Source organism: Sus scrofa, chromosome 13, assembly GCF_000003025.6.
Source record: "Sus scrofa isolate TJ Tabasco breed Duroc chromosome 13, Sscrofa11.1, whole genome shotgun sequence".
NCBI lineage: Eukaryota > Metazoa > Chordata > Mammalia > Artiodactyla > Suidae > Sus > Sus scrofa.
This window is the reverse complement of record NC_010455.5, coordinates 10,962,884-10,987,283: the sequence shown is the minus strand read 5'-3', so window position 1 is coordinate 10,987,283 and position 24,400 is coordinate 10,962,884. Positions and strand designations below refer to the sequence as shown.

The 24,400-nt window shown below is 41.8% G+C and overlaps 1 protein-coding gene across 21 annotated transcripts in view; it reads left to right on the top strand.

The window, feature by feature from the left end:
* The window catches only part of THRB (thyroid hormone receptor beta), a 459,872-nt gene that overhangs the window by 373,304 nt on the left and 62,168 nt on the right, over positions 1-24,400 (top strand). The window contains exon 1 of one of the 21 annotated variants that reach the window (XM_013981418.2): positions 22,060-24,360. The exons of the other annotated variants lie outside the window; for them this stretch is intronic. Within the exon in view, the coding sequence (XP_013836872.2) occupies positions 24,033-24,360 (328 nt within the window). The 5' untranslated portion in view covers positions 22,060-24,032. Of the gene's footprint in view, positions 1-22,059; positions 24,361-24,400 lie in introns of those variants that run through there. 21 annotated transcript variants of the gene reach the window in all.

Genomic DNA, 24,400 nt, shown 5'->3' with positions numbered 1-24,400 from the left:
CTGTTCTTAAAATATAAACAGTCTCTTATCCTGGTTTCCCCCTGCCTCTAGTTTTTGTTACCCTTTGGAACCTTGGAAATACATGGACAAACTAGATAAACATAAGTGAAGAGAAGCAGAACAAACCATCACATACGCAGCTGTAGGAGGGGCATAAACAGCTGAAAGAAGAATCCATGGCAACAACCGAGGTATTTTTCAAACTCTTTAAAAAGTTAAAAAAAAAAAAAAGATTCGATAAGACCCTAAGAAAGGTATGAAGGAGCTGAAATGAACTTTACACCAGGCAGCCTGACTCCAGCATCAGAGCTCTTTACAATTTTACTTATAACACAAAGGGGCAAGAGAATTCTAAGCAGGAATTCTAAAGAAGAAATCTAAGACCACAGAGAAGGCACTGGTCCACACGGAGGGGAAGGTGCAGGGCCGTCGTATCTGCCGTAGCGGGGCAGGAGGCTCAGCCCGTACGTAGGGTTACAGTCTAAGATCAGACTCTGGAGCTGCCACTTACCAACCATTAGCCTGCCTGAGCCTTCTTGCTCCTCTGTAAAATGGGGACCCTCTCCTACAGAACCGTGGAAAGAAAAAAGTTCGGATGACTCCACAGGACACCGTGAGTGCTCAATAAATGAGTTATTTTCTCATCACGAAGCTTGGAAACATGATGAGAAGCATATCAGATAGGGAGGTAGGATGCTGAGTTGATACGAACAGGGTTGAAGTTTCTAAATCCAGGAATGTAATGGATGCAGGAGCAACAGACGCAACAGCCAAGTCCCCTGACACTCCCAACAGGTAGTTTTCAGACTGATACAACATGAATAGTTAAAAGGTATTATTGGAAAGAGTCAGCCTTACAAAGACATCAGAGGTGACCATTGGAATTCAAAGTCCTTCCCTTCTCCTCTGAGTTGCCTGGAATGCCTGTGATTCCAACATGACCCTCTCTCTGTGGTCTTGCAAAATTAATCCTCCTGGCTGGATATCTTCTCAAGTCACTAGCATCTCCAAGTGGAGAACGGGGTCAGATTCCTTCCCCCTTGACAGGATCCAGTAAAGGAAGTGGAAGGACTGGGAATGGAAGGAGGCTGGAAAAGAAGATCACAGGGAGATGGAGGAGAGAGAGGGATCAAGGAGCAAGGATTCCCGAGAGGCACCGTGCAGGTTGTCAGGTTGTGCACTGTGCAGTGGGAGCCATGTTCACCTCCAACATGGCACCCTGAAAACAGGAATCACCTGCTTCCCTGCTTGCCAGGAACTGACACTGAACACAGGATGAAAATACAAAGACGTTCCAGCCACATTTAGACAAATGTGTGAATGGCATATTGATCAATGGCTATCCAGAGATTCCAAGACTGATGACACTTTTTGCTATGATTTAAATTTGCTAAGACATGGAAGCAACCTAAATGCCGATCAACAGAGGAATAAATAAATAAGATACTGTACGCATATACAATGGAACACTACTCAGCCATAAAAGACAAAGAGATAATGCCATGTGCAGCACCGTGGATGGACCTAGAAATTATCATACTAAGTGAAGTAAGTCAGACAGAGAAAGACAAATACCATATGAGACCACTTATATGTAGAATCTAACTTAAAAATGATAAGATGAAGTTATTTACAAAACAAAAACAGACTCACAAACTTATGGTTACCAAAGGGGAAATGTCGGGGGAGGGATAAATTAGGAGTTTATGGTAACAGATACACACTACTGTATATAAAATAGATAACCAACAAGAACCTACTGTATAGCACGAGGAACTGTATTCAAAATCTTGTAATAATCTATAATGGAAGAGAATCTGAAAAAGAATATATATTATATATTTATCCATTATATATACAATATATATATGAGAAACTGAATCACCTTGCTGTACACCTGAAACTAACATAACATTGTAAATCAACTATACTTCAATTTTTAAAAATTTGCTGAGAGCAGACCTTACATATTGCCTCTCTCATACACACACAGGATCACACAAACGTATGTATATGTGTGTGTGTGTGCATGTGTGTGTGTATACAAATATAGTGATGGATTTTAACTAACTAGATGAGGGATCCTTTCACAATGTATAAATACATAAAATCATCAGAATGTATGTTTTAAATATCTTGCAATTTTATTTGTCAATTATACTACAACAAAGCTGAAAAAAAGACATTTCTAGAAACCACACGTTACACAGCTGGCTGCCACACCAAGCCTTAGGGATGCTGCCCAGCACTTGGTAAGCACAAAGGGAACGTCGAACAGAAGACCATGGTTTGGCTCTTGGTTCTGACACTTTCCAGCTATTTAATCGTGGACAAATCACTGATTCCCTCCAGCAAATACCGTCATCGAAGATTACTTGGCCACAAAGAAACCAAGGACATCAACCACTTTAAAGTAGCTCTCCAATACAATAACTATATTTTCCATTGTAGGAAAAGCAGAGCCAAATATGTTAAATTAGTACCAGGCCCCAAACCTAAGCTATGATCATTATAAAAATACAGAACCAACTCCAGGATGAATTGGGAAATTAGTTGCCTTGCACTGCCTCTTTTAGTGTTCTTATTTCACTCTGGGCCAGCTTCCCCCAGGAATGGAGGAGACTTCAGGCTAGTCTTGGTTCTTTAGTAAGTCTAAGCTTCTTCCCTCTTCGGTTTCTGAAAACATACTTATACCCCGGAAGGTAGTGGTGACCAGTACTACCTTCTAGCCTTACCTCTGAAGAGCAGAAGCTTTGGGTTTTGACATCCTCAGAGATCCCATGCCAAGAGCAGCCCCTGGTAGCAGCATTGCAGTCACAGTGGGCAAGTCTACTGGGGACCATTTCACCTGTGCATACTACCTGTATTGACACAGGGGTGGTTGGTTCCTTCTGTCGCTGATGCTCATGATGAACTCTCTTTAGAGATTAGCCTTGGTGTACCAGGTCATCCTCCTTGACTTGAACTGTTTCTCCACACACATTGCAAAGATGCCAGAAATCCAGAACCAGTCAGGCTCTGGAAAAAGGAGTCAAAAAGTCTCCATGGTCCAGAGCCATCCTCCATGGCATCAGCCTGAAACAGAAACGTTATGTCTGGTGAACCACTATCCCCATGACATTTTTCAGTATTGGCTTGTACAAGAGATTTGACTTGATTCAACTTTACTGCCTCTTAAAATATAGAACTGTATTGGAAATATGACTACACCTCTTGAAACAGAATTGTATTGCAAAGATGGCTATTTAACTCAACTAGCCATACTGTGAAGTCACTCAGCACAAGATAGAATATTGCATGTGGCTCAATGGTTTATGAGTCTAGATGGCAGTATTCAGTGGATGGCAAGTTTACCCCAACTATCCTACCCATAGTTGCCCCATAATGTGCAGCTACAAAGGCCATGATAGTGTAAGCCAGGCTTCAGAACTAATGAAAAGATCCTTATTTGGCTCTTTATTTGCCTAGCTCTGGAACGAACATCTTATAATAAGCCTAAGATATAAAACTTAAAGGTCAAAACTGTGTAAGTCAAAGATGATCCTGCCCTTTAAGGGGGAAAAAAATACATGTTAATTTTTGCAGAAGTTTCAATTGACTGTGTTTCCAAGGAAACAGGTATCTGCAATGGGTTCATCGCATTTAATATTTACGGCTGGACATGGGGGTGATGCGTTCTTGTTATCCCTTTCTACTTACACTTGATATGCTCATTCTTGACTTTCCTTTGAAGTGCTCCTTGTATGTTTGAGTCTCATTTCTTCCACCAACAAAGGAAGTGACTGCTCATTCTTATGATAGTTTAAAATATTTTGCAATATTAAGAAGATAAGCCTTTCAGAATTAAGAATGTTAAGAATATCAACTATTCTCTAATAAAAATTTTTTCTCATTAAAAAAAGAATGTTAAGAGTAAGGGTGATCACCACTAAGGAAGAAAATAATGCTAATAAATCAGACACATTTTCTCAGATGACTCAAAAGCTATTAGACTTCACTTCTTGTTTTATTGCAAATTGGCGTGCTTTTAAATTTTTTCTCCCAGTTTTATTGAGATTGACATACAGCACTGTATAACGGGAACAGCATAATGAGTCAAGTTACATACACCATGAAAAGATGACCCCAGTAACTTTAGTGAACATCCCCATATAGATACAAAGTTAAAGAAACAGAAAAAAATATTTTTTCCTTGTGATAAACACTCTTAGAAAGTACTCTTGGAGTCCCCATTGTGGCGCAGTGGAAACAAATCTGACTAGGGACCAAGAGGTTGTAGGTTCGATCCCTGGCCTTCCTTAGTGGGTTAAGGATCTGGCATCGCCATGAGCTGTGGTGTAGGCACAGGTGTTGCTGTGGCTGTGGTGTAGGCTGGCACCTGTAGCTCTGATTAGACCCCTAGCCTGGGAACCTCCGTATGCCTTGTGTGTGTCCCTAAAAAGGAAAAAAAAGAAAAAAAGAAAGTACTCTCTTAACTTTCATAAGTAACTGTGTTAATTACACTTATCATGTTGTACATTACATCCCTAGTACTTACTTATCTTACAACTGGAAGTTTGTCCCTTTTGACCACCTTTACCCAATTCTCTCTCCAACCTCCCACTGCCTCTGGTAACCACAAACCTGGTCTCTTTTTCTGTGAGTTTTTGGGTTATTTTTGAAAGGTAATTGCCCTACATCACTATACCAGTTCCTGGTGCACAACTTAGTGATTCAATATTTCTAGTTTCAAAATGATCACCACTAAATCTGTTTACCTTTTGAGTTAGTTTCTATTTTTAAGAGTTGAATTGGAAAAACAAGACTGGTGGCAAGGGGCCATTGTGTCTTCAAGTTTGAGTGGGTTGTGTGTTTTCTTGGAAGATTTGCTTTGTTTGACTTTAAAGTAACCTCAGCTTTTCCAAAAGGTGGAAATGGTATAGGGTGCCCTCCCTTGAAGTCATCAGTTGCTACCATGTTACCATATTTGCTTTATCACTCTGGTTGTGTGAATACTCTGTGGGCATAGACATGTATTATTACTGTTCAGAACCATGTGAAAGTTGCAGGCAGCGCGCCCCTTTAAATACTTCAGTGCTTCTCCTAAAAGCAAAGAAATGCTCTTAGAAAACCATAATTCAGTGATTAAAATCAAGAAATTTATCACTGATGCAAGTTATTACCTAACCTACAGACTTTATTTAAATTTCACAAATTGTCCCTCCCTGCCTTTCTCTCCTCCCGGAGGGGAGATCAAAGTTGAGCCCAGGCCTGGGAGAAGTCATGTCTATGGGTTGTGACTTCATTCCTGACAGGGCTGGGCCAGGCCACCAATGTTCCTTAAACCGGCTTTGTTTTCTGAGCCAGGACCAGGCCGGTCGTGTGCCTTTCATTTTGTTTTGTGTCTGCTTAGTCTTCTTTAATCTGGAACAATTCACCACCTTTCTTTGTCTTTCATGGCACTTGACATTTGTGAAGAATGAACTTCGATTATTTTGTAGAAATATCCCTCAGTTTGGCTTGGACTGATGTTTCCTCATGGTTAGAATCAGATTGTGCATGGTGGGTAAAAAAACCAAAAAAAAAGAAAAAAAATGGTGTATCACATGATATTTGTGCCTATAAAAATTTAAATTGAAGTCTGTAATTCAGAACTAGTTTCCAGTCTTCCAAACCACGCGCATCCTTTTGTGAAGCATCAATTCAGTGTTCTAAGGGTGCATGTCATAGGAATAAAAGTTGTCTGTTTCTGTTTCCTGTGACATTTCTAAGATGGGAATGGTAGGGTGATGCCTACCTGAGGGCTCCTTTCTTTGTAGCAGGATGGAGAGAGTCTATACCATCCGAGGAGTTCTCTGAGGATAACAAATAGATGCTTCCTCTTCTCGTGTTGAACTGGGCCTTCTTTTCTTTCCATAATTCAAATCATAGTAAATTACAAAACAGTGAAGATTGGGGTTGGCATTAGGTTCATCTTGATCTCTGCCATGGATCTTTCTAGACTATTTAGGCCTTTGAAATAGAATGAAGAATTTCAGTTCACCAGTTCTAGGTCTGTATCTTAGGGTACTGGCATCAAGTAGATCATGCTTTTGAAAACATTTACAAATCCTCTTTCACTCTCCTCATCCTTCAAAGCCCAGTTCAGATCTCACTTGCTCTAGGATTCTGTATTCCCCATCAAAAGGAATCATTTCTTTATTCATGCGATCATGACATTTTATTAAAGTACTAACCATGCCCTGCCTTTTTTTTTTTTTTTTTTTTTGCCACACCTGTATATGGAAGTTTCTGGACCATGGACTGAAACCTGAGCCACAGCAGAGAACTCTGAGTTTATCTTGATTTACATCAGAAATGTTTCTAGGGTGTTTTCTATGGCCAGTACTGTTCTATGTATTGAGAATAAGAAGTTTGATGAGACACCCTGCTTCCTGCATGGGATTTTCCAGATAGAAATGTTGGAAGAGCTTTGAGTTTAGACTTGAAAAGAGCAACTACCTTGTTGGTGACCAAGCAATGGTGAAAATTCTATGGGCTGGTATCTCTTTTAAAGAAGAATAAAGAACCTATGTTGTTCCAGAAATAATAATTCCGTTTTTCTCCATGTTCACCTGTCCCTAGAGGCAGTAGTATATCAGGCACTGCTTTCTGCTTGTCGATAGATTTTTTTTTTTTGGCTGGGTTGCCAATTTCAGAGGAAAATCATGTCTTCCTTCTACAGTGTATCCTCCATTAGACACAGGAAAAGAACATAAAGAGTATTGGTATATAAATGATGTGAACTTAATTCATTTTTCTTTATGTTTACAATCAGATTTAATTACCACAAGCTATTTGAATCTCACATCTATTTGAGTAAAGCTTTGTTGAAATAGATTTTACATATCATAAAATTCTTCAGTGCTAAGTGTACCATTCCATAATTGCTGGTAGATTTACGGAGCTGTGTGACCATGACCACAATCTTATTTTAGAACATTCCCATCAGCCCCAGAGAAGCTCTGAGCTGATTCACAGTTACTCTTCTGTCCTGTTCCCAAGCCCCGGGCAACTACTCACCTACTCTCTGTTCAGATTTTTCTTTACATCTCACAAAAGTGGAATCACATAGCAAGACTGACATCTTTTACTTAACATAATGTTTTTGAGGTGCACCCATGTCGTAACATGTATTAATACTTTGAACTTTTTACCTTTAACTATTCTTCATAATACTTTCAAGTATAAGTATAGAACTAGAGTCTCTCATGAGCAAAGAATAAACCTTTTGAAAATGACATCAATTGTGGCAGGGTCTAGATTTTGCATTCGTTGTTCTTAAAGGTGAAAAAGCAAAGGAAATGCAGATGACTCAATCACTCATTCATTACTCCTTTTATTAGGGAAATTGGTTATAAAATTAATCTCTGATATGTTATTCTAGAATTTTAAAAGTGTACTATAGCTGTTAAATGTCAAAACCATTCCACTCAAACAAGCACTCAACTTTTCAAATCAAGTCCATCAGTGTGAATTACAATGAAATAATCATTTTAACACATTAAATTAAGGGGAAATGGATCTCGCACTGTGGGTGATTAAATGAAAGAATACATAAAATGAGTGGCTATGTAATATTCATGCAAAGCATAAATGATATTCATAAAAAGCATAAAATGTTGAAGATCTTTTTTTGTTCTAGAGATAGAGGGAAACAAACATATTGATCAAAATAAATGTATGAAGTAGCATTAAATTAAGCACATCTTTGGAAAAACAGATAAATCATCACAGTGACCGTCCAATTTGTGTTGACACACATACTTAGTTGCCCAGAACTTTCAAAACATTAAAATAATTCTCTACTTAGAAAAGCAGTGTGGGGAAGTGAGACAAGCCAGCTCTAGAAGAGCAATTCAAGAGCGGAAATTTCAATACTAACATCTCCCCTTAGTAACTAAGTAAGGGTGAGAAAACCTTTCTTTCCATTTTCCACTTTGTCAAATGGAAATACCTCTCTGCCCCTGTCTTATTGTTTGGTTGTGAAGATAACACACAGTAGACCTCAGTGTCATCATTTAGCCAGTGCTCTAATTAAAGTTACACTAAAACTAGACTTTTATGATATGTTTTCTAGGCCGTGATGTCCAAGCTTATCAGACTATGTTACAGCCAGGAAACGTTTGCTTTTGAATCAGATGTTCATTTATGAAAAAAGAGCAGAAATTCCATGGTTGGCTTAGAAAAGAGATGGATTCAATGCTGATAGCAGTGGTCTAAAAAAAATTTTTTGTGTGTTATGGCTGCTTCTGCGGCGTATGGAAGTTACCGGACCAGGGATGGACTCTGAGCCGCAGCTGTGACCTACGCTGCCGCTGCAGTAACACGGGATCCTTTAACCACACTATGCTGGGCCAGGGATAGAAACCCACGTCTCTGCAGTGACCCGAGCTGCTGCTGCAGTCAGATTCTTCACCCACTGCACCACGGCGGGAACTCCAATAAGTACTATAACCTTTATCTGTAATTTATGCATTGACTTTAAGAGAACAAAGGTAGAAACATAAATATAATTATTCCAGCTTTACTGCATGGAAAGATAATATTCCTAGTGAAGGCACAGTATTTTGGAAATAAGTATGGGGTCAGCAGCCAAATAAACCTGCATTGAAATCACCCGTGATCATCCCTATGACCTTGGGCAGGTTACCTAACTTCTCCAGGTCTCCACTTCCTCATCTCTCAAACAAGACCGATGCTATCTACCTATGAGATTGTTGTGAGGTTTAAATGATATCCGTATGAAAAGCATTTCATGGTGTTTGGCTCACTGTTTGGAATAGAGATAAGGTAGGAAAAGGGCACGGTGTGTGGCCAAGTTGTAGCTAGAGATGCTACTCAGTAAAAGTAGAAACGCCAGAGTTGGGGTTCTAAGAATGAGGGGTGAGAGAGTTCTCTGGTGGCTCAGCAGGCTAAGGATCCAGTGTTGTCACTGCTGCAGCTCAGGTCACTTCTGTGGCTCTGGTTCAGTCCCTAGCCTGGGAACCTCTGTATGCTGCAGGCGCTGCCAAAAAAAAAAAAAAAGAAAAAAGGAGAGGGGAATAAAAACCAGTCCAGGACCACATTATGAAGGACCTCTAAACTTTTTCCTGAAAGGTGAGTATGATTTCAAGCTGGGATGAGGGTTGTGGAAGATGGAAGAAGTGACATGTTTTAGATTCTCCTTGACAGTCAATTTGGCTTGTCTGTGGAAGATGAATTGAAAGGTTAGAGTAAGATTACAGGTATAGAAATACACTGGGTTCACCAACTCTTAAGGGAAGTGGTGGGAGTTTCATGAATAGAGTGGCAGCCTAGACATATTAGCCCTTTGGTTTTGTTTGTTTGTTTGTTTGTTTTTCCTTTTTATGGGTACATCTGCGGCATATGGAAGTTCCTGGGCTAAGGCTTGAATGGAAACTACATCTGCAACCTGTGCCACAGCCACAGCAACACTGGGCCCTTAACCCACAGAAGGAAGCCAGGGATTGAACCCACATCCTCACGGACACTATGTGAGATTCTTAACCTGCTGAGCCACAACGGGGACTCTCTAGTCAACCCTTCGTGACCAGATGTTGTGGCAAAGCCAGAGAGAGACAAATAAGCTGCAAGGAAAAGTCTAAGCAGGCAGGTTCTATGGAACAGACCTGGGTTTGAATCCTGACTCTTCAAGATACCAGCTGTGCCACTTTAGACAAAGAGATGGGTTTTTTATTTAAAAAATAGGGGTAGCCAAAAGTAATATGGATAGCCATGGCTGCCCTGAAGGACCATCATAAAGATGAAATAAGATGATGTTTATAAACACTCAGCACAGACTTTTAGGTAAGTTCAGTCTCAGAGGGTGGGGTACAGCAGAGGCATCCAGGGAGAGGTGTTGGGTAGGTGGCCAACAGGCAGACCTAGGGGCACAGGGCAGTAGTCAGAACTGTGGGCATTGATCAGGTAGCCTGGTGAGAACATGTGTGGTTAGAAGAAGGTTAAGGATAAACCAAAGGGAAAGCCAAATTGAAAGGCAGGCTGAGGAGTTCCCGTTGTGGCTCAGCAGGTAAGAACCCAACATAGTGTCCATGAGGATTCAGGTTCGATCCCTGGCCTCACTCAGGGGGTTAAGTATCTGGTGTTGCCAGGAGCTGCAGTGTAGGTCACAGATGTGGCTCAGATCTGGTGCTGCCGTGGCTGTGGCATAGGCCAGCAGCTATAGCTTCAATTTGACCCCTAGTGCAGGAACTTCCATATGCTGAGGGTGTGGCCCTAAAAAGAAAGAAAACAAATAATAAGGCAGGCTGAGGAGATATCTCTTGAAAAAGAGGGGAAAGAATCGAGCAGAGATGTAGGAGGCACATGAGAAAATGCATCATGACACAGAGGTTTCTAGAACACCATCAGCAGGTGTGGCTGTAGGGGAGGGTGGAAGCAGATACCATAGCATCATGTCCAGAAACCAAAAGATATTGGAAGTCACTGCTCCTTCCCAGAGTTCCCAAGTGGCAATTGCAAAGTATGCTCAGTGCTATTAGACAGGTAGTGACTGGTCACCAAAGCCCAAAGGAGAGGCTGGGTAAGTGGAACTAAGCTGGCCACATGGAGCACACGATTTACCCTGGGCTAATTAGGCCCAAAAGCTTTCAGATCAAGGACAAAGCCAATACACCTGCCATGGCAAGCAGCAAACAGAAGAAAAGAGCTCTGAGAATCCAGGGCTCCAGGTGGCAGCCAGTGAGCATGGAAGAGTTGGCAGAGACCAAGGTAATGGACCACCTTAGCTTTCCTCGAGGGCCATGGTCCTGAGACGTTAGCCGGGACCAGAGTCCCCAGGAGGCTTGTCCCCACATGCACTGCTGGCCCCACCCCCAGAGTTTCTGTTTAGTGGGTCTAGGGTGGGGCTGAAGACGTTGAATCTCTAAGAAGTTCCAGGAGATGGTAATGCTGCTGATTCAGGAACCACGTTTCAAGAACCACTAACCTTCGTACAGCACAGGGAACTATATCCAGTCTCTTGGGATAGAACATGATGGAAAATACTATGGGGAAAAGAATGTGTATATATGTATGACTGGGTCACTTTTGTATACAGCATAAATTGGCACAACACTGTAAATCAACTATAATTTAAAAATTAAAAATAAATAAAAATAAAAACCTCCCGCCCCAAAAATTTTTTACCAATTGCATTTTGAAAAAAAGAACGAGCCTAAGGATTTTCTTTTTTTTTTTTTCTTTTTGGTCTTTTTTTTTTTTTTTGTCTTTTTTTTAGGGCTGGATCCATGGCATATGGAGCTTTCCAGGCTAGGGATCGAATCAGAGCTATAGCTACTGGCTGCAGCCACAGCCATGCCATATCTGAGCTGTATCTGCAACCTATACCACAGCTAACAGCAATGTCAGATCCTTAACCTACTGAGCGAGGCCAGGGATCAAACCCACAACCTCATGGTTCCTCGTTGGATTTGTTTCCGTAGCACCACAACTGGAACTCTAAGCCTAAGGATTTTCGAAGGGCTGTTTTCTTGAACTCATTCATCCTCTAAATTGATCTATTTCATCTATAAAAAGCTGCTATAAACCACAAAGCCCTACTGTACAGCACAGAGAACTATAGCCAATCTCCTGGGATAAACCATCATGCAAAAGAATATGAAAAAGAAGGTATACATGTGTACAACTAAGCCATTTTGCTGTACAGCAGAAATTAGCACAACATTGTAAACCAAGTAAAGTTAAGCAATTGGCAAAAAAAATTTCTATAAGTGGGTTGGTGGTATCTTTTGCATGAATGTGTTGGGCAACCTAGTGAAATAAAATACACAACTCCAGGGAGTTCCCCTTGTGGCTCAACAGTAACGAACCCAACTAGTATCCATGAGGATGGGGGTTCGATCCCTGGCCTTGTTCAGCGGGTTAAGGATCCAGGATTGCTGTGAGCTGCAGTATACATGGCAGATGTAACTCAGATCCCACGTTACTGTGGCTGTGGTGGAGGCCGCCAGCTGTAGCTATGATTCAACCCCTAGCCTGGGAATTTTCATATGCCACACGTGCAGCCCTAAAAAAGAAAAAAAGAAAAAATATATATATATATATACGACCTCCAAACCTTAGACTGGAAAGAGAAGCCACCAGGACTGCCTGAATGAGAGCTTCCTTCTCTTTGGAAATCCCTAAGTTATTGGGGCTGCTTGGGACCCCAGAGTGCCTGGTTCCTGCTCCAGTGTCTTCATCAGAGCCATCTTTTTTTTCCATTGCACAGATCAGAATCCCTTCCCTTTATGCTAGTAAACGACATTTCTGCCCTTTCAAGCATACTTTTTTTTTTTTTTTTTTGTCTTTTTGCCATTTCTTGGGCCGCACCCGTGGCATATGGAGGTTTCCCAGGCTAGGGGTCGAATCGGAGCTGTAGCCACCGGCCTACGCCAGAGCCACAGCAACGCAGGATCCGAGCCGTGTCTGCAACCTACACCACAGCTCACGGCAACACCGGATCGTTAACCCACTGAGCAAGGGCAGGGACCGAACCCGCAACCTCATGGTTCCTAGTCGGATTCGTTAACCACTGCGCCACGACGGGAACTCCTCAAGCACACTTTTATAAAAGCCAGTTCTGCTTGGTGATGGATGGAGCACAAAAGCCTCCCCTTGGTATTCATCAGTAGCACCATCAAGAGCTGGAACTACCAAGAAGTTCTTCTCAATTATTAAAGGAGAAAATTAGAAGATAAACCAGAGAACAGGACTCTTTTTAATTTTTTTAAATTAACATATTGTTGATTTACAATGTTGTTAATTTCTGCTGTACGGAAAAGTGATCCCGTCATACATGTATACATATTCTTTTTCTCATATTATCTTCCTTCATGTTCTGTCACAAGTGATAGGATACAGCTCCCTGTGCTCTACAGCAGGACCTCATTGCTTATCCATTCTAAATGTAATAGTTTGCGTCTACTAACCCCAAACTCCCAGTCCATCCCACCCCCTTGGCAACCGCAAGTCTGTTCTCTGCGTCTGTGAGTCTGTTTCTGTTCTGTAAACAGGTTCATTGAGAGCACAAGACATTTTAAAAGAAGAGGGCTTTGAGTTTCTATTCCAAGCCCAAAGGCTTGTTCTGGCCCACTGAGAATTGGTACTTCATGGTTCCTCTGGCCTTGTCTGCCCAATCGTTTTTCTTCTTTGACCGAGACCAAAGAAAAAGACATTCACAGTTGATAGCCTTCCAGGCTTCTCCTCCGTCTTTGGTCTGTGACCTGAGGAAAAAACACCATTCCTCCAAGTGGTACATCCCTACAAACAACCTGACCTCCAACATATCTTCAACAGAACAGAATTCTGGGTTTTTCAAAGGATGCTTCATGGCATGCTTGTAATGGATATTACAAAATACACAGGGTTCTACCATCAGATGTGTTCAGGAAACACTGAGTTACACAAAGGCCTGCAAGGTTCAGCAGCTTTCCTTTGTGAATCCCCAAGAGAAGCATATACAACTTTGCAAACTCATTTGACCATAAAACCTCTTTTTATTGCTTTTTCTTCAAAGTATCCCTTGGAACTGATATTTTGAACCACTTTCGGGAAAACCATCTGAATGTTAATCCAGCAGCCATGGTGTTGATTTAATAAGGATCGAAAAATTACTGTAATCAAGGGGAGAATGAGTCATGTCAATTCACACATCTAGGTCTGAGGGAGTAAAAAGTTTCAAATGGTTAGTTTGACATGATCCCAGCAGCTCCAGGTTTTATATAATTTAGTAGGAGTCCTGAGGAGGCACACTCAGTCCCCAGGCCTGGGACAAACCCCTTTATTCCCTCCCTCCCTCTAAGGCAGTGTTTTAAGCCTAAAGCACCAGAGTTGGGGAAATAAAGACCTCATCTGAAATCCTGATACACACAATGCAAGAGTGGGTTCCGGTCCCAATAGCAAATAAAATACACATGGAATGCAAAGCTCAGAAGTTCTCATTCTAATATCCTAGGATCCTCGGGGAAGCCGCCATCATTTCCCAGCTGTCCAGGGGAGGAGGGCAGTTTGAAGATAGAGTGGTCCCAAAGTGCCAGGAGCTTGCTCTGCTCTCATCTCGAGAGTTGAACCGTGCCTGGATCATGCAGAAGTTCCCAGGCCAGGGATCATACAAGCACCACAGCAGTGACAACGCAGGATCCTGAACCTACTGAGCCAACAAGGAACTCCTAGGGTTTTTTTTTTGTTTTGTTTTGTTTTTTTAAGGAACTGGAGTTCCTTTTGTAGCTCAGCAGGTTACGAATCTGACTAGTATCCATGAGGATACGGTTCAATCCCTGGCCTTGCTCAGTGGGTTAAGGATCCAGTGTTGCCATGAGCTGTGGTGTAGGTCGTAGATGCAGCTCGCATCCCACATTGCTGTGGCTGTGGTGTAGGCCGGCAGCTGTAGCTCTGATTCGACCCCTAGCCTGGGAACCTCCATATGCCGTAGGTGCGGCCCTAAAAGGACAAAAGACCAAAAGAAAAAGAAAAAAGATGAACAGATGCATTGCATGCTCAAAAAGTTATTTTGCACCCCTCTTGTTTCCTGCAGATATGTGACCTAACATTTAGAGAATGCCTTCAGCTCTCATCTGGCGAGATCTGGACCTCGCCCCTTATATCTATAAGGGATCTTTCCTCAACCTGGGTGGCTCCTTCAGAGGCAGGCAGTGTTCCTCCCCTTTTTACAACCTCTCTTGGAGCAGAAGTGCTTGGCCCTGAGGACACACATTCCTGATCCCAAGCCTTGATGGAGGTAGATTTAAGAAGCAGGTCTCTCTGTAGCACTAAAATATGAAACAGTAAACTGGCTCAACTTCAGACAGATAGATGGTTCGCAGGAACTTTTCAAGCCTCAGGAAATCTATTTACTGCACCATATAAAATGTTGTCTTGTTTTAAAAGTGGACATAGTTTGGGAGGCACTGGGAGTCCTCACCTTTCTTCTGAAAGGTTGAACAACAGCTCTCACATAGGTGACCAGGGTCAGGAGCCTTCCACCTATGATGGAGTCAAGAGGCCTCTGAAACACAGAGCAAGTGACAGAGAAGCTAAATCGTGGAGGAGGAGAAGGACCCTGCCCTGTAGAGAGCCACAGGGAGAGGCATTTCAGACAGAGAGGAGCTCGCGCAGTGTCCCTGAGTCACGCAAGTCAAGGAATGGCAGAGATACCTCTTGGGCCGAGTGGAGTGTGTGAGAGGAAGCCAGGGGAAGGGTGACAGGAGGTGGGGAAGGAATGCCTTTTAGTGAAGAGTTGGAAGTTTATTCCAAATGCAGCGAAAAGCCATGGGAGGTCTTAAGCGGGGAGGTGACATGATTGGGTGTGCAGTTTTTCAAACATGGCTTGTTGTTGAATCAAGAAAGAATTACAACGGGGCAAGGCCAGTGAGGAGGCCATCTGGAGAGTCCAGGGAAGAGGTCGTAAGAGTTTGGTGTAGGGTGACGGCAGTGGAAACAGAAAAGTAGTTGAATTAATTTTTGTTTTGTTTTGTTTTTTGTTTTTTTCTTTTTAGGGCCACACCTGTGGCATAGAGAAGTTCCCAGGCTAGGAGTCAAATCTGAGCTATAGCGTATGCCATAGCCATAGCAACACAGGATCCTGAACCCACTGAGCAAGGCCAGGGATCGAACCCACGTCCTCATGGATACTAGTCAGGTTTCGTTACCACAGAGCCACAATGGGAACTCTTAAAAATATATTTTGGATATACATCCAGATAAAACTCTAATTTGAAAAGATACATGCACCACAATGTTCATAAAGGCACTACTTATAATAGCCAAGACACGGAAGCAACCTAAATGTTCATCAATAGATGAATGGATAAAAATATGGTGTATATATACACAATGGAATACTACTCAGCCATAAAAAAGAATGAAATATTTCCAGTTGCAGCAAGATGAATGGACCTAGGAATTATACTAAGTGAAATAAGTCAGAAAGAAAAAGACAAGCGTCATATGATATCACTTATATGCAGAATATAAAATACAACATAAATGAACTTATTTATGAAACAGAAATAGACTCACAAACATAGAAAAAAACAGGGTTACCAAATGGAATAGTGGAAGGGGAGGGAAGAGATGAATATGGTTATCAAAGGGGAAAGGAGGGGCGAGGTGGGATAAATTAGGAGTTTGGATTAAGGATATACACTACTATAAATAAAATAGATAATCAACAAGGACCTACTATGTAACACAGGGAACTATAGTCATATCATATAATAACTGATAATGGAAAAGAATCTGGGAAGGAATAGAGGCTGATTCACTTTGCTATACACCAGAAACTAACACAATATGTTAAATCAATATACTTCAATAAAAATTTAAAAACAAATTTAGAAAAAATAAAGCTATGGGACAGGATGAAATCACCCACAGCAGGGATGGCAAACTTTTTCTCGAAAGTGCCACATGCTAAATATTTTCAGCAGGTCACATGGTTTCCATCATAACACCCCACTCTGCCATTGTAGCACAGAGTAGCTGTAGAAGCAGACAATATGTAAACAGATGAACACAGCCATGTTCCAGTAAAGAAGGTATTAGGCCATAGTTGGTCTGCAGGCAGAAGCTTACTGACTCCTGACCTAGTGGAAATGCAGACTGAGAAGAGAAATATTCCAAGGCAGAGCTAAGGCACTTCAGTAATAGTTATTACTATTTATATATATTCATGTCACTTACTATGCCACTCACTGTTCTTTATATTTAACTCACTATCTTGACAATAGCCAATGAAGTGGGTACTGTTATTTCTATTTTAGAGCTGAAAAAACTATGACCTAAATAAAAAGTTGATTTCTCCCTCTTGAGGAAAAAAAAAAAAAATCCAGAGGTTGGCAATCAAGGCTAGTATAACAATCCTATGGACCTCAGCAACCTAAATTCCTTCCAGTTTATTCTTCTGCTAGCTCTAGAGTAAGATTCTCATCCTCACAGACCAAAATGGTAGCTGAGGTTCCAGCCATCAATATACACATTGCTGGCAGCAGGAAGAAGTAAATGCTAGGGAGAAGAGGCAAATGCCATTCACCACTTGTCTTTTTAAGTTGTCTTTTAAGTTTCCTGGAATCTGCCTTACAATATTTCTTCTATTATACCTCACTGGCCAAAAGTTAGTCACCCAGACACAGCCAGGTGCAAGGGAGACTGGGAAACAAGGGCTATGTACCCAACTAAAATTTAGAGGTTCTGTTACTAAAGCAGAGTGAGAACAATAGCTGGAGTGAAGCTAGAAGCATCTGACCAGTTGCCCTAATATTTATTAATCTTGCTTCATGTACCTTTTCACAAGTATAGCTGACCCCATGCTCCCTAAGACGTTTCTTCTCAGCTGTCTTTTCTCTCTGGCCCCCACTGTTGAGTCCCACGTACTCTCCAAATGCCAGCTCCCAGGTCGCCTCTCTGCAAAGGCGTCCCCAGACCCTGAGGCTGATCCTTCCTGTGTTCCCATGTCATGGTCATCATGCTTTCTTGACTCGTCTCCTTTACGTGACCAGATGACTCAAAGGCAGTGAGGCCAGATTGAGGTGTGGAAGGTAAATTTTTAAGAACAGAAGGATATAGGCAATGAAGCTGCAAATGAAAAAAAAAAGAGTGAGTCTGCAAGAAGTCCTGATGCCCAGTGAGGGGCTGGACTTGGGCGCCCAATAGAAGAGCAGTTCTCCAGGTTCACTGCCTGTAAAAAATAACCTGGGCAACTTGCAAAAACCCTCGCCCTTGGGTTCCTCCCCACATCAATTACATCAGAATTTCTGAGGGTGACACCTAGGCACTGGTGGTTTTAAAATTTACAGGTGGACCCTCGCCAAAGTGGGTATAGAGGGAACATTCCTGAATATAATCAAAGCCATTTATGAGAAACCCACAGCAAATATAATCCTCAATGGGGAAAAACTGAAAGCCTTCTCACTCAAATCTGGAACAAGACAGGGATGCCCACTCTCACCACTGCTCTTCAACATAGTTTTGGAAGTCCTAGCCACAGCAATTAGACAAACAAAAGAAATAAAAGGCATCCATATAGGAAGAGAAGAGATCAAACTGTCACTGTATGCAGATGACATGATACTATACATAGAAAACCCTAAGGACTCAACCCCAAAACTACTTGAACTGATTCATAAATTCAGCGAAGTAGCAGGATATAAGATTAACATTCAGAAGTCAGTTGCATTTCTGTATACCAGCAATGAAATATTAGAAAAGGAATACAAAAATACGATACCTTTAAAATTTGCACCTCACAAAATCAAACACCTCGGAATACACCTGACCAAGGAGGTAAAGGACCTATATGCCGAGAACTATAAAACTTTAATCAAAGAAATCAAAGAAGATGTAAAGAAATGGAAAGATAGTCCATGTTCCTAGATTGGGAAAATCAATATTGTAAAAATGGCCATACTACCCAAAGCAATCTACAGATTCAATGCAATCCCTATCAAATTACCCATGACATTTTTCACAGAACTAGAACAAACAATCCAAACATTTATATGGAACAACAAAAGACCCAGAATTGCCAAAGCAATCCTGAGAAACAAAAACCAAGCAGGAGGCATAACTCTCCCAGACTTCAAGAAATACTACAAAGCCACAGTCATCAAAACAGTGTGGTACTGGTATCAAAACAGACAGACAGACCTATGGAACAGAATAGAGAACCTGGAAATAAACCCTGACACCTATGGTCAATTCATCTTTGACAAGGGAGGCAAGAACATAAAATGGAAAAAGAAAGTCTATTCAGCAAGCATTGCTGGGAAACCTGGACAGCAACATGCAAAGCAATGAAACTAGAACACACCCTCACACCATGCACAAAAATAAACTCCAAATGGCTGAAAGACTTAAATATACGACAGGACACCATCAAACTCCTAGAAGAAAACATAGGCAAAACACTCTCTGACATCAACCTCATGAATATTTTCTCAGGTCAGTCTCCCAAAGCAATAGAAATTAGAGCAAAAATAAACCCACGGGACCTCATCAAACTGAAAAGCTTCTGCACAGCAAAGGAAACCAAAAAGAAAACAAAAAGACAACTTACAGAATGGGAGAAAACAGTTTCAAATGATGCAACTGACAAGGGCTTAATCTCTAGAATATATAAACAACTTATACAACCCAACAGCAAAAAAGCCAATCAATCAATGGAAAAATGGGCAAAAGACCGGAATAGACTGTTCTCCAAAGAAGATATACAGATGGCCAACAAACACATGAAAAAATGCTCAACATCGCTGATCATAAGAGAAATGCAAATCAAAACTACCATAAGATACCACCTCACACCAGTCAGAATGGCCATCATTAATAAATCCACAAATAACAAGTGCTGGAGGGGCTGTGGAGAAAAGGGAACCCTCCTGCACTGCTGGTGGGAATGTAAACTGGTACAGCCACTATGGAGAACAGTTTGGAGATACCTTAGAAATCTATACATAGAACTTCCATATGACCCCGCAATCCCACTCTTGGGCATCTATCCGGACAAAACTCTACTTAAAAGAGACAAATGCATGTGCATGTTCATTGCAGCACTATTCCCAATAGCCAGGACATGGAAACAACCCAAATGTCCATCCACAGATGATTGGATTCGGAAGAGGTGGTATATATACACAATGGAATACTACTCAGCCATAAAAAAGGATGACATAATGCCATTTGCAGCAACATGGATGGAACTAGAGAATCTCATACTGAGTGAAATGAGCCAGAAAGAGAAAGGCAAATACCATAGGATATCACTCATAACTGGAATCTAATATCCAGCACAAATGAACATCTCCTCAGAAAAGAAAATCATGGACGAGGAGAAGAGACTTGTGGCTGCCTGATGGGAGGGGGAGGGAGTGGGAGGGATCGGGAGCTTGGGCTTATCAGACACAATTTAGAACAGATTTACAAGGAGGTCCTGCTGAATAGCATTGAGAACTATGTCTAGATACTCATGTTGCAACAGAAGAAAGAGTGGGGGAAAAACTGTAATTGTAATGTATACATGTAAGGATAACCTGACCCCCTTGCTGTACAGTGGGAAAATAAAAAAATTAAAAAATAAAAAGAAAATAAAAATAATTGGATTTTCAAAAAAATAAATAAATAAAATAAAATTTACAGGTGGAGTTCCCTGGCGGCACAGCAGGTTAAGGATCTAACATTGTCACTGCCGTGGCTTGGGTTTGATCCCTGGCCTGGGAACTTCCACATGCTGTGGGCGTGGTCAAGAAAATTAATTAATTAATTAAAGTTTATGGGTGATTCCAACATGCAACCTTGAGAAGAAACACAGCTGAAAGGAGAAGGAAAGAGAGACCAAAAGAGGGAAACAGGTCTCCTTCAGAGACCTTAAGGATTTGTTGCTTACCTACCAGGTTTCCCAAGCAAGATCGTTACTCTTACCCCTTTACGTGATTTCCTTCCCTCCAAGGACAAAAGTGTATTAAGATAATAAATTATTATTGATCGAAACACTTCTAATGAGAATTATTAAAGCCCCTTCTGAGTTTCTTTCTTTCTTTTTTTTTTTTTCTTTACAGGCAGTTTGATGCTCTATGGGTCAAATAACTCGTAAGCTTCTCTCGAAGTAACTAAATTAGAGTAGTCAGCCAGGGAAATAAGAACACAGTCTGACTCAAGCTCACCTCATTTGTGACATATAACATGTTTAAATGGCTTTATTGGCTTCACAAAGAAGCAGCCTGGATCGATCACGAGTGGCAGCGTGGTGATTGCTCCTGTCAGGGTGCAAGGGGCCATATTTCAACTTCAGTGCCAGCGTGGCACTCCATCTCCAGCTAGCAGGAATGAGAGCGTCGCTCCTTTAAAGAAAAGAGTCTCCCCACTTGGTCCAAGAAGACTACATTTCAGAAACGTTTGTTTTCCACCAAAGAGAAAAGTTAGCGAAGTAGGTTCTCTTAAATATGTTTCAAAACTTGTTTCCCATTCTAAGAGTTCTGAGGGAGGACTTCCCTGGTGGCGCAGCAGGTTAAGGATCCTGCGGTTGTTGCTGCTGTGAGGCAGGTTCGATCCCTGGCCTGGGAACTTCCATCTCCCATGGGCACAGCCAAAAAAAATAATAATATAAGATTCCTGAGAGAATTCAGCCCTGTTTTCATTTGGTCAAAATGCTATTGAGGAGTTCCTGTTGTGGTTCAGCAAGTTAAGAACCTGACTAGCATCCATGAGGATTGCAGGTTAGAATTCTGGCCTCACTCAGTGGGTTAAGGATCTGGTGTTGCCACAAGCTGCAGTGTAGGTCACAGATGAGGCTCAATTCCGGCGTTGCCTGCAGCTGCAGCTCTAATTAGACCCCTAGCCCGGAAACTTTCATATGCCATGGGTACAGGCCAAAAAATAAAGCAACCAAAAAAACCGCTATTGAGTCTCAAAGGTCTTCCAAATGTTTAGTGAAGACAGAGAGAATCAACGTTTTGGAAAGGCTCTTTTTTCTTTCTTCACTGCAGAATGTGGATCCAATTCTAGGGCCGAAGAAAACTCTGTTTTCTCAAGCACATTTAGAGATTTTGGAAAATTGTTTTGAAGTGTTCCTTTGTGATGAAATTCGAGACTCTTGCTTTCGTTGATATTGTTACTGGTGAAAAGCAAGAAATTGCTTGGATTTGTGCCTTCAGTGAAATAGAAAGGGAGCCAGGAAATGCAGTGGGCAAAACTGCAAACTTGGATGGATTTGACATGCAGCTTCTAACCAGAAAAAGAGGTCTTGGAACATATGTGTTTGCCAGGAAAGAAAACTGCTTTATTGAAAGGTTAATTTTCAGATTAGTTTGGGGAAATTTGAGATAAATAAATGAGATCAGAGAAAAAAAACATAAGGCCTGGATCCTTTTTTCCTGGGGTTTTCAGAAAATAGTTATTGCTTCCAATGAAATGTTTTGACATTTTCAGTAGGGAGAAAATGTTAATTGTAATGTTATGTGTATATGTTCTTAAAAAAACACTTGTGAATAAATCTTTTATTTAGTTTACCAGTCATCAGAGAGTAAAAAAAAAAAAAAGAAAAAAAAACGCTATTGAAATGTTAGCTGTGCTCTTTATTCCTTATGGTTCCTTTCATGCTTTCTAGGATGTTGCAGTTCTTTTTGGGTTCAAATGTGCCAATTTGGAGAAAATTCCTTTGCTTGTTTTAAAAATTCCTTTGTCAGTTCAGGTGCTGTTTTCCAAGAAGTCTCATTACGAAACTTCCACGGGATCTGCTGGGTTTCTTCCGTCATCTTCTCTCATCTGCTGCTTGTTCTCTAATTGTTGACCTTCTTCCCTGAATCAATGGCCCTTTACTGTGTGGTGTTAGATAGTCAGCACTTACAGACACCCTTCCCAACTCTGGTCCACTTGACTATCTATTGAATACACCTGCTGTTAAGCTGCTTGGCGGCAGGGACCATGATTGGCTTTTTGAATGGCCCCCTCTGCTCCCCCCACTTCTCTGTTGTACTTCACAGACACTGCAGAGATGTTTGTTGAGTGACTGTAATACCCTCCTTTCTCTGGTCCTAAGTTCCTGCCTCAAATTCCACCTTGCCATTGGCTGGAGCTTTGCATCCAAAGTGGAGGTGTCACTGTTGAATAGTACAATGTTCCACTGTCTGTGGTCCCTTAGGAGGGAAATACCAACAGGTCACCCATTTAGGGACAGGCCAGCCCTGCAAACCGAGTCTCCAGAAGAATGAGAAAGAACCTCCACCTTCAAAACAAGCAGCGCCCGCCCTCTTCTGAATCATGGTCTAAAATGCACATGCTCACCATCATCCGCATGGAGAGAATACCATTAGTCATCATCTTCGCAAACATTTATGCCCTAGTTGGATATTTCTTTTTGTCTTACTTAAGGGATACAGTGATTCCCCTAGAAAATACATTTCCCTTTCAGGGGGGTCACTATCAATGTCAAGTGCGTGGAGACTACTTAAAATCACAATGAAGTTCAATAATCATCTCGAGAGCCAATTCGAATGGGAGTAAAATGAGGGTTGTACACAGTTTCCACGGGCAACTGGGAAGACTGCTGTCACTCACGATCAGAAGGGGGACACTGCTCTCCGAGCTAACGCTCCTCCCTTAGAGTCCAGGCACAGCCGCCTCCATCGTGTACTTACAAACACAACCAGGAAAGAATGAGCAGAGCGGAGTGAAGCTTGAGGTCCTGTGTCAATTAGGCTAATGGTGTAGAAAATCACCAGGAACAAGGAGCAGAGCAGAACTCACTCCCCGACACCAGCAGTGTTTTCAGATGTGCCTCCCGGAGCATGTTATAAAAACCTGTGTGTCCTCTGTGTCATTAGGAAGGTGGTTGAATCCTGCTTTAAAAACCCGTCGGGAGCCTTCAACGACAGATGTAACCTCTAACATTTGTGTGCCTAGATTAATTTCCTGGAATCAGTCATCAGGCTCGTTACTTTTGGATTTTCTCTGGTCCGAGCTAATAAACTAGATTATTGATTTTCGGATTTTCTGCATATCCAAGGATATTCTCTAAGATGTCAGTATAGTGAGTGTCATGCTTAAGTTGTCAAGCAAAGTGACATAACAATGAGTAATCATTTTCTGATCATGTTGAAAGGGGTTAAAAACAGCGTATAAAATGGATCTTCCCAGCTTCGGAGCAACAGAAACCTCCTTGCTGTTACTCCTCTGGCTGGGTGGAGGTCAGCCCTACCTGCCTGCCATCTTCCCCAGGAATTAGCTTCATTCACAGCCTAAGACCTTGGATAGTCAGAAATCTGCTTTCCAATATGTTTGAATGGCAGGAGCGCTCCAAAGACACCTCCACCTAAATAGGATTTTAGCACGTCGGGTGCTGTTCCAAAGTACAGCAGGCTGGGTTGCCGTGTGGCTGGTGGTGTTTATTCATCTCCCTTCTCCTTTCGTGTGTATGGCTGTACTCTTCTCGCCGTATATGCCCGGCTCCCGGGGTGTATGGGCTGGATGCATGCATAGAGTGCGTGTGTTATGTAAAGTAGAAACGGAATCAAGTTAACAACATGAACTTCTGCGTGCAAGAACTCTATGAAGTCCACCCAGCTGCCGGCAGCAACTGCTACATGCAGGCCACTGATTATTACACATATTTCGAAGACAGTCCAGGTTACAGTGGTGGCAACGCTCAGGCTGTGCCCAGTAACAACATATATATGGAACAGGCCTGGGCAGTGAATCAGCCTTATACCTGTAGTTACCCTGGAAACGTGCTGAAAAGCAAGGACTCTGACTTGGACATGGCCCTGAATCAATACAGCCAACCTGACTATTTCACGGAAGAAAAGCCTACTTTTTCTCAAGCGCAGTCGCCAGCGTACTCTCAAAAAAAAGGTAGGGACTGTTTTACTTGCATTGGGTCAGAGTTTCCATG